Source organism: Mastigoproctus giganteus, chromosome 3 (genome assembly GCF_048544385.1).
Source record: "Mastigoproctus giganteus isolate SK-2022 chromosome 3, ASM4854438v1, whole genome shotgun sequence".
Classification (NCBI taxonomy): Eukaryota; Metazoa; Arthropoda; class Arachnida; order Uropygi; family Thelyphonidae; genus Mastigoproctus; species Mastigoproctus giganteus.
In genome coordinates this window covers 216,266,998-216,277,825 of record NC_143577.1, presented here as the reverse complement: position 1 = coordinate 216,277,825, position 10,828 = coordinate 216,266,998, and the positions used below count along the sequence as shown (strand labels likewise).

Below are 10,828 nucleotides of genomic sequence, written 5' to 3'. Positions count from 1 at the left end.
GTTTTTGCTGTGATTAATATCATCACCAAAAAAAAATGAGCAATCATATGCGCGAACTTTTTTTCCTGTGCATCCGCCATATTACCCATCATTCCTTCTATCGGTGCACGACAACAACCAACATGCAGTACAATAAACGGTATATAAATGAGCTATTTGATATGAAAAAAAAAAAAAAAAAAAAAAAAAGAATAGAAATAATAATCGCCTGATTTCATTTCTTCTGTTTTAATGAAATTTGGGATTTTTCGAAATATCTTTCTAAAGGATCCAAAAAAAAAAAATTTATGAAATAATCTGCTATGGAAGTCAAATTAGGGCGGACTGATCGTAGTTGGCTCCATTGACTCTCAACACCATCTTTTTTTTTTTTTTTTATATTGGTAACACACTAAAAATGCTATTGGCCGCTGCAGCAAACACGAAAGGTGTCAGAACCTGTAGTACTTAATACCGTGCGCGAATTGAAGGCCGAGAAGATGAAAGAAGATACTTGTTGATGTTAGACTTGAATTTCTGTAGGTTGTAATTTTCAGGAAATACGTGTGAAGGGAGGTTGTTCCAGAAAACGGAAGTTGAATGGATAAATGAGGAAAAAGAAATTTTGGTTCTGTGAGTTTGAAGTTGGACAGTAAATGGATGCTGACTGATTGTGGCACGTGGTTCGGACTGGTTTGGAAGAGAGAGTTTTTTTTTTTTTTATCGTTGGTTGTTGGCGCATTGGTTTCTGTGGCCACAATGCACCTCCCAAAGTTTTTGCCTTTTACTCTGATCCAAGCCCGAGGCGGGATTCGAACCCGCGACATTTAGGTTGCCAGGCAGGAAGAGAGAGAGAGAGAGAGAGAAAGAGAGAAAGAGAGAGAGAGCAAGAATTCTAGAAGCCAATTCAGAAGAATAGCGCCCATGGAAGTATCTATAGAAAACGCATGCGGCAAAACAGAACATCTATGAGACGGGAGCGGAGAGTATTTGTAAGAGATGGGCAATTAATTAACCGAACTGCCCTCTTTTGATCGGAGTTCAGAAGCCTGAGAGTGGTTATGGGGCCAACGCGCCAGATGTGGGAAAAATATTCAATGGCAGGGTAGATTTCAGATTTGTATAGAGTGAGTAGCTGTTTTAAAGAAACATAACGTTTTTTTAGATGCAGAGGAAGCAATATTTGTGATGTGCTTATGACAAGACAATCAGGGTAATCCTTAATAGAGATATGTGATCTTTTTTTGGATATCTGCGTGTCATCGAAGATGAACAAAGGACCAACACACTGCTTTTTGGGAGATATAAGGCGGGACTGAGTTTTAGAAAGATTAATGTTAACTACGTGTTCTTCGTCCAACTGAAGAACTACTTGCAGATTTATGAGAATATTCCAGAAGTTGAAACTATATGCGCAGGAGACGTTTTCTCAAACTGGAAGGTGGAATATAGTGTGCTATCATCAGCAAAACTGTGTATAGGATTTTCAGTCAATGAAAGAAGGTCATTAATACACAAAAGGAAAAGAGCGTCAGAAAGAACTGAACCCTGGGAAGCACTAGCATTAGTGGAGAAGGTAGAAGACAGAGTGCCGTCTGCCATTACTCGCAGGAGCGATCAGAGAAAAAACTTAATATCCAATTGCAAAACCAGTCGGCAATCCGTAAAATGGAAACGTATTTAGAAGACCTTTATGCCAAACACGATCAAAACCTTTGAAATGTTAAGTCTTTTCTATTGAATTTGTCCATAGATGGGTAACATAAGCGCAGTATATCACCGGTAGATCAACACTGACGGAATCCGCACTGTCCATCATTGATCAGCTGGAAGATTTCTAGATAGTTTAGAAGTTGGCGATTTATCGGAGGTTCATATATGTGAACAGTCCTAATGACGGCGCTTCTGCGAACCAAATAAAACTCTGATTTGTCGCAAGAGTGAAAAGGTCTGTAGACGTGGCTACTCTCAGTTAAAGAGGAAGGGGAAGAGTTATCATCGAACTGTTCGTTTAATTCCCAACTTACATTTTTCAAACAATAACGATAGACAATTTTCAATTTTATATTCAAAACGATACACTTATCTACCGTTTTCGATATAACTGATAGTGACAACACCCAAAGTTTTCATGCTAAAGTAGATGTAGCTTAGAAATTCATCAGAATGATACGTGATTTACTCCAGTATTTACCATATATTTCGGAATATAAGACGCACTCATATTTTAGAAAGAAAATCAGAAAAACTATTTTTTTGAATATCTGACACAAAAATTCACAAACACTGACTATACAAAATATCAGTGTATTTACTCGTAGAATCATGAAAACTCGTCATTACTGATGTTTCGGTTTGAACTTTTCACTTTCTTCAGAGGGATATTGCTGAGTCTATATTTCTTGAAAGTATCTATTTGAGGTATCTATTGACTTTAACTTTATTGAAGACTTTATTGAGTTTTCTCTTGGGAGGCATGTGAAAGTCTTCACTCGAATATGCTATAACAATATAGCCTGATCTAAAACTGCATGCACCTAACATACATTCGGACTGTGAGACGCAGTGGAATTTTATGCAACATTTCCAGGAAAAAAAACTGCATCTTATGGTCAGAAATATACTGTAATTATTAATAATTAAGTCAACCTCCCTAACTTTTTGTTATTTTATTTCAGTGTGCATTTCAGCTCAAGTCATTTCATTATTCATAATTTCTTTTTTATTATAACCTACATTGTTGACGAATCTCCTATTAGAAACACTAGTTTTAAGCGGAAAAGGAAAATCAATGTGTATGAGTTCCACTGTGGGACAGATTTAGTTCACCGTGTTGATATCTTGTGGCGATATCAGGACGAGGATGTCATTTATTGACACGACGCCATTAAAGTATTAATACTGTCGTTATCCTTAAGAGTTTGATAAGGGGATGAATGGCAGACGGTTTGCGGCTTGAAAACTGTACACTCTTTATCAACTTCTTTGTAAACTTGGCTCTCTCTCTCTCTCTCTCTCTCTCTCTCTCTCTCTCTCTCTCTCTCTCTCTCTCTCTCTGGGAACCGTAATCTTTGCCTCCGTCCCAGGAGCCCAAAATAAAAAAAAAAGAAAAGAAAGAAAATGAGCATTGGAGAGGTCGCTGGTGTGCAGTTAAAGGGATGCCCCGGGCGCGCTCTCCAACGACGTGAACAGAGGGAAGGGAAAAGGCGCGTGCTCTAACGGAGACCTGTTCAGTTCAGAGGCAGTCGTTGCCCCGACACTTGTCAACGGTGGTGGTGGCGAAAGGATTTCAGCCGACTGTACGGTCACTCTACTTTGACCCGACGGAGATCCGAACACCGTGATGTATCTCCAAGGCAACAAACCACGTGCATGGATGCTGTCAATGGCCGCTCTGATCGTGGCCGTTTACCACGTGGATGCTGAGGACTCGTGTCTTAAAGCCAAGCTGTGCTGCCCAGGCAGGGACAGTTCGTGTGTAATTCAAAAGGCCCCTCTCAATACGATCATTGAAGACCTGAGTGACAGACCATGCTATTGCGACCACGCATGCCTCAAGGTCGGGGACTGCTGCCACGATTTCAAGGAGGCGTGTGGGGGTAAGCACTTCTTTACCTAACAAAGTAACGTTGTCCTTATTGGAAAACCAATTTGGGAAGGAGTAACTGTGTCATTGAAGTAATAAATTTATTTAATTTACTAATTATTTTATTATGTTTTGTGTGTAATATGAGTTTGTGTATATGCTGAAAAGCAACTTTCTTTCAAGTAACTTTATTTCTATCATTAATACAGTTCAGTTACCAAGGTGAATAACTGAAATATGAACTAATTTAAAACTTTATTTCTCATTAACTCCCGTTCTTCCTCCAAAACACGATCCTAACTTCAGTGATTGAAAAGTTTAGCATAAATCGTTCTACCTGAACATTTAATTTTACTAGTAGAATTAAATAATTCCTAGAATAAAAACAATACAAATGCAAGCAAAAACCTATAAATGCCATTAAAAAATATGAAATATTGTTCTGCTTATTAGAAATTTTTAAACGTTCACGTTTTCCCGCATTACGTTTCACCTCTATTTCCATCTTTTTCTTGATTTTTTCCCTTTCTTATCGATTCCAAATTCGTTTTGTATCCCTATCTTTGCACGTACATCAGTGATCTTCTCAATTTTGCTATCTAATCTCCTGCTCTTAAGACAACACGCAGATGTACTAACATTGCTCTGTGACTTCTTTCATTGTTACATGATCTTTTCTCTCCACTCATAAAACAACAGTGCCAAAAAATAGAATGCCTAATCGTTAACAATATAACGCTGTGCGCAGGAATATATACAAAACCAAACATTTCATTTTTTAAAAATTATAAGGGCAAATTTTAAACCCTAAATTAAAAAAATAATAATAAAATATATTTGCAGGAAATATAAATATTTATATCGTAGTATAATGATAAAATACTGCATATACTACATGAAATTTCATTTTATATTAATTTATTTGTTCTAATTCTAATTTCATTTTTTGTTGTTTTGTCCCGTTTCGGTTATAAAGTGTAAGAATAAATATCTTTTGTTATTTACCTTGAATAATACAAGAATGACTGAAATATAGATTTTTTAAATTATATTCGAAGTTACAATATGTCCTACTATCAATTGTAAAGAAATATAGAATTAAAGAGAAGGAAAAAAAAAAAAAACTTTCGCTGGCAGGGTGGGATTCGAACCCACGCCTCCGAAGAGACTGGTGCCTTAAACCAGCGCCTTAGACCGCTCGGCCACCCTACCACCACATGGCTATACTTAACTAGAATTTCTACATATTCTCCTAAAAAGAAGGTGCTGACAACCTGAGTCGTCATTGATAAGCTAAAAACAACAAAACAGATGGTAATTTGCTTCTACAGACTTCCTGTTACACTTGTACATGAACGGGAAGTTGAGCCAGTAAACGACTATTCATAAAATGCCTGGAAATACCATTAGTTCTGTCTGTAATACTTGTCGAAGGCAGGGTAGAGGGACCGCTGCTTAATGTTTTTGTGCCAATATAGTGCTTAATCATGGTCGTCTATACGAATGTAACTATTGTGAGTCATAGAAAACAGTCCACCAGAGACCAGACACTATAGAATCACTGGCCTGTTCACGAGGGAGAAAAGCGCTTTGTGACGTCACCAGCGCTTCGTTTTGTTTTCGTCAGAAGATAAATTTGCACCATTTCGATCAGACTCTGGACCAAGTAACCCTCTGGCCCCGTGTGTGTGTTGTAATCGTCTTTCAATAACGAAAACAGGGACGCAGGAAAAGCCTAGGCACGTGTGAACGTCCTGACGAGTGCCAGTCGCTTGTCCCACATCATTCATCACTTTACTTTCTCTTGGCTGCAGGCCAGTTCTAGTTCGGAAAAAATTAACTCTGGAGACATCAATGTTATTGTACCATCGCCCTCTGCTGTCACCCGGGGTCCCATCTGTCGTCTGCTATATAGGTAACGCCAGTGGTGTGTACAGAATTTCTAAGGGGGGAGGGGGGTATGTGCAGGATGGCCATCTAAAAATTATAACTTGGAAAGCAACCAATTATCAAACGAAAATAGAACAAAAAAAATAAAAAAACATAAACCTATCTCAGCTGTTGTTCTTGATTGATTCTTCACATTTAAAGATGTATAATTTTGAAAACGCTCAGGATTATTATTTCTTGCGTTACAAAAAAAGTACAGAAATTTCTGTATTGCAATCGGGATTAATGAATGGAATACATGGAACAAGAGTGCTACGAAAACAACTTCTAAAAGCGACAGGGCACACGGAAGGAGAGGAAAATAAAGGGCAATTCTATCCCATCGCTAAAATTAGAATAAACATAATATATACGAAAATATTTTTATATTTTACTTGTACAACTATTGGCGGCGGTTCCAGTATTTTCTGACGAAGAAGGGGGGGATTAGTGTGCCAGGGAGAATCAGTGAGCTTTAATATCATAATATAGCAGTAAACAAAAAAACATTTTTTTTTTATCATGGGGGGGGGGGAGATACAGCCACTTTAGCCTCCGGGACTGCCACTGTGCACAATTTAAATTATCAGTAAATGTAATACACACGTAATCATTTTCAACAGTCCATTTAAGGAGAGGGGAGAATATGCGTGCTGCAAACCCGGGTTCCAACTGTGATGGGGTGGGGGGCAAAATCTGGTTATATTACAATTTCTTTATGTATTCGGGTAATACTGTATAAGACCAAAATATTTTTCCCTAGCTCCGTGAGTCATTAAATTATTCTTAATTTTATATAGCACGTATAGAAAATTCATCATTATTATTCGTTTTCTGTATAGAAAATTTTTAATTCCGATCAAAAACACCCATTATTTGACAACTAACACTTCTGCCTGTCATCAATTAGAGATAATTAAATACGAATTACCGAAGGCTATTTCACTTTTTTCTACCCCATTTCCTGCGCTTATTCGCCGTAAACTCCCGTTAAACTGTATCTCCACTACTCACCACAGTGCTCCCTGAAAAGCCACTTTGTGTTGGCTTCATTTCCCCTAATTCCAGACTCTTCCCTTCACTTTCTCAATTCGCGTAAGAGGTGTGTCTTTCGCCATAAATATTCCTCATTTTCGTAAACTTTAAGGAGCCCTCGAGGCAACGGACATCCCCTTTGTGGTCAAGAAAATGCAATCCGAAGCAGTTACTGCAGAAATAAAAGCGGAAAGGGTGGGTCGACGGAGGACGATGCGGTCAGTAATTAGAGAACAACTGGGGGAGTGAGCACCCTCAAAGGTGGATCTAAATTTCCAGCGGACGTCGATTTACTCTTAACAAGAAGACAGTCTCGTTTCTGAGCACTGACATGGGATGGGAGATAAAGTAGGCGTCTACACGTGCGGGTGCATGCGCTGACTCACAAAGGATCGCCGTTCGCCTTCAGGAAATTTCTTAAAAATCCAGTTTTTCTTAAAGATTACTGTTTCGAGTGTTACAAACGAAGATGAATGACTCTTTCATTTGGAGGACTTTTAAGGAAAATTTTCAAGCAATAGTAGTTCGAGTAAAAATGCAGAAATTTCTCAATGAGCAACATCGGTAATGATTCGGTGTGCACACTATACGGCCAAAAGTTATGGCAACTGTACTAAAACTTTATTGGCTCAAAGACGATGTCCTTTATTCGTTTAAAATTTTTTCACAAACCATTAGTTTAAAATTTTCTTTTCTATTTCAAAAACTATTCATGGTGAGCATTATATTGTATTTTATTATATTTATATTATTTTTGAGGTTGCCGTTTTATTTTGTTATTATCAGACCGAGGCAAGCGTGTGGTACTATTTTTAAGCTGTTTATCAACTGGTTTCTTTAAAGAGCTTTCAGTAACATTACTGAAAACGCAAAAAAAAAACAAAAAAAAAACGCATATTTCTTCGGCTGACTGCACATCCGAGTGGAACAATGTGATGGGGATTCACTTCTAAAATGCCTTCTCTGAATTTCAGGGTCTTGCGTTATTCAATCTTAACTCTGAAAAGCAACGAATGCCACTGATTGTCGATAAGCTGCTTGTGCAGCTTATCAACAATCAGCTTTTCTTAGTCCATAAATTTTTGTGCAGGCTGGACAAACACCGCCCATAGAGTTGGTGACTAGTATATTTCACAGGTCAGCGAAGTGGCAGTGAGTTTGAACTACTGTACTAGTTCTTAATTTTACGATCGCTGTGGGCTGTATCTTGCAAGGTTGGCACAATTTTCGGCAAAGGTACAGTACGAAGGACTCTTATTAAGAGCGCTAAACTGTCACCAGCATTAAATTGTGTAACAAATCGTATTGGTGCAATATAATTTTTTCCGTAATGAAGAATAATTAGCCGATCAATTATATCCGCCTTCGTTAGAATATGGCGAAAATTAAAATTACCTGGAAAACATTTCGTAATTAGTTTCTTATTCAACGTCGATATAACAAACTATATCCTTTTTTTTTAACTGATCAGAGAAAAAATAAATATCCGAAGGTTTCTCATTCATGAAAGCATTAGATTAGCCGATTGTTAACATATAGATAAAAGTTAGTCACGGAAAGAAATATAAAAGCTTTTAATTTTCGACGGACCACCCAATGTCATAACATAAAGTTTGTTGAGCAATATCGGCTCCTTTGAGAAGCTGGTATTATATGAATTTCACGTTAAGAAGCAAAGTAAACATCGGTACTTTCACCTCATCATCTCATGGTTGTTCCAGAAGACCCTTTTACATGTCCGTCCCTCTCCAGCTGACGATTAGCTTTTGGCAGTGGAGACTAGAAACAAATTTCTCGAGACTGGTTATCAGAAATGTACATCCAGAGTACCATGTTCTCAGTCAAAAGACGCTATTTCATTTGCTGGTTTTCATCTGGACTACCAAAGCGATAACTCGGATTTAGACCTTTAGTATATTGATTTCCATTACGTTACTCATGTGGAAAGAAAAAATGGTTAACAAGCTTGTAACCGCAAGGACAGTTGTTCGAATTGTATCAATAACCATTAACTGATTAAACCCTGTTAACTGTTTGTTTGTGTGACATCCTAAAAGATAACTAAATGTGTGAGTGCGTGTGCTTGTGCGTGAGCGAATTATCTGCAGTTTTTTTACACGTAGTCCTTTATGTCGAATTGTCAATTTTGTAAAATATTTTTCGTGAGATTCCAGAAGATCCGAACTGAAATGTGCAGCTGCAGATTAAAGTAGCTCGCGCCGTCGTTCAAGGTGATTTGTGTCTCCTGATCAGTATCACGACTGGAGTTTACCCCAAACATCCCCCTTAATCTTCACCATCTGCCCTCAAATTCCAAGACCGCATTCGACACACCCACGCTTTCAACTACCCCACGTCACGTGACATTGCACGTGTTTGAGGTCAAAGGTCAACGCTACTACCTGCTTCGCTCCACGCATCTACTCAAAAGTTCGTTAAAGAAAAATAACACTGTTTCTAAGAGGCATTTGGGACTCCATTAGCCCATTCTCCCGTCTTTCTTTTCTGTGTGTGTGTGTGCGTGCAAAGTAAATATCGAGACTATGGAGTTGTAAACAGGATAAACATCTATTAAGATAAGGTCAGTCGCTGCATTTATGATAGAAGTAGCTTTGCAAGATCTAAAAGAAGGTGAAGAGCATAGACCAAAATTCGCAATAGTAAAGATGGTCTAAAGATGGTCTTGCTTGATGCTGGAGGTTCATGCTAAACAAATGTGTTAGTTTGTTAAACTAAAGATGTAGCTGGAATCAAAAGATAACTACCTGGGAAAACGTGACAAATGCAAAAGCTAGTTAAACAGAATAACACAAATTATTAACTTTTAATTAAGACCTTTAACTGTATTTAGGCTACTTGTTATACACTGAAAATATAATACATTAGTACAGTATATAGTTATATGAGATGCATTCGCCACATAGTGATAGATAATTTTTATTATGGGATATTAAGTAATGTGCAAATGTTGCTGCAGGTGGTGACTGTGCAATGGGTGATGCCATCTTCTTGTCGGGCGCATTAGCACATATGTGTAAAGTGCCTATTGTCTTCACTATGCCGGCCTGTCTTTCTGTCTATCCGTCCATTCACATGTAATTACTCGACTCCTAACATAATATTTTATATTTGGCTCTTTAGGATTAGTTGCTCATACCCAAATTTCATTAAACCAGATCAATACAAATTCGGTAATTATTATTTCCTTGTTCGTCAATCCGCATGAAAGAACTCGACTCCCACTGGATGGATTTTGACAAAATTTTATATTTAGTTTTCTTAGACAGACTTGTTGAGCCATTCCAAATTTCATTAAAATTGAAACAATAAAAATCTGGCAATTATTATTTCTTTGTCCGTCCATCCGCATGTATTAACTCGACTCTCACTAGATGGATTTTCATGAAATTTTATATTTGGCTCTTTTAGAGCGATTTGTCGAAACTTCCTGCAAAATGCATAGGTAATGCAATGGGCTTAATTCTCACAGCAGAACAAAATTACCTTGGCAATGAGTTGCCCCGGTACTGCATCACTTCATTATCCATGTAGTTTAAATCCTGCTCCCCGCAAAAACAGATGAAAGAAGTACTGATTGTAAATGTTTTCAGATGTAATTAAGTTTAACGTTTAAAATAGCATTCTCTAAAACTGCTCAACCACTAGGTATAATCATGCCTCTCTAAAATCCGGCACCTCTCAATCCCGAAGGGTGCCAAATTTAAAGAGTTTACTGTATTAGTATCATAATGGCTAGTGAAGCAAGGAAGCGGACTTTTTCTGTATTTTTAAAAAAAAGGGGGAAAAAAATTCTAATTTTTTTTCTAAATTTCTAATTTCTTTCTCTGTTTCTCTCACACACACATCCATTTCTTTCATTAAATGTCTCCATAACCATTTATTCCACATGCATATCAAATAAAGTTGGTGGCAGACAATACCCCTATCTCATAACTCTTCCTTTCTTAACACTTTCAGTATCATCTTGTCCCAAACTATTACTTTTTTTGTCCCCAAAGTAATATACTAATCATTCCTCTATCTTTCCAATGTACTTATGAAGAGAGCTAAAGTTACATCACTTGAAAAATAATGGTACCGTTTTTAGAATTCACCGAGGATTGGTTTAATTGATCTGTTATAATGGTATTATATTTATCATCGTTTCGTTACAGGATGATTTTTTATTCATCATACCATCTTATTCATCTGAAGAACATAAAATATTGTTTATAAATAGAAATTAATACTTGAACTATTTGTATTTAGCAGTGTCAGAAATTCATGTCACACGTTCAA

The 10,828-nt window shown here is 37.3% G+C and overlaps 1 protein-coding gene and 1 non-coding gene across 2 annotated transcripts in view; one reads left to right on the top strand and one right to left on the bottom strand.

The window, feature by feature from the left end:
- Nucleotides 1-3,232: 3,232 nt before the first annotated feature.
- Nucleotides 3,233-10,828, top strand: part of LOC150088707 (somatomedin-B and thrombospondin type-1 domain-containing protein-like) — a 75,908-nt gene continuing 68,312 nt past the window's right edge. The window contains exon 1 of the mRNA XM_090369621.1: nucleotides 3,233-3,578. Within this exon, the coding sequence (XP_090225747.1) occupies nucleotides 3,323-3,578 (256 nt within the window). The 5' untranslated portion in view covers nucleotides 3,233-3,322. The remainder of the gene's footprint in view (nucleotides 3,579-10,828) is intronic.
- Nucleotides 4,696-4,778, bottom strand: TRNAL-AAG (transfer RNA leucine (anticodon AAG)). Its single transcript has one exon. It is a non-coding gene; the product is annotated as a tRNA-Leu (tRNA).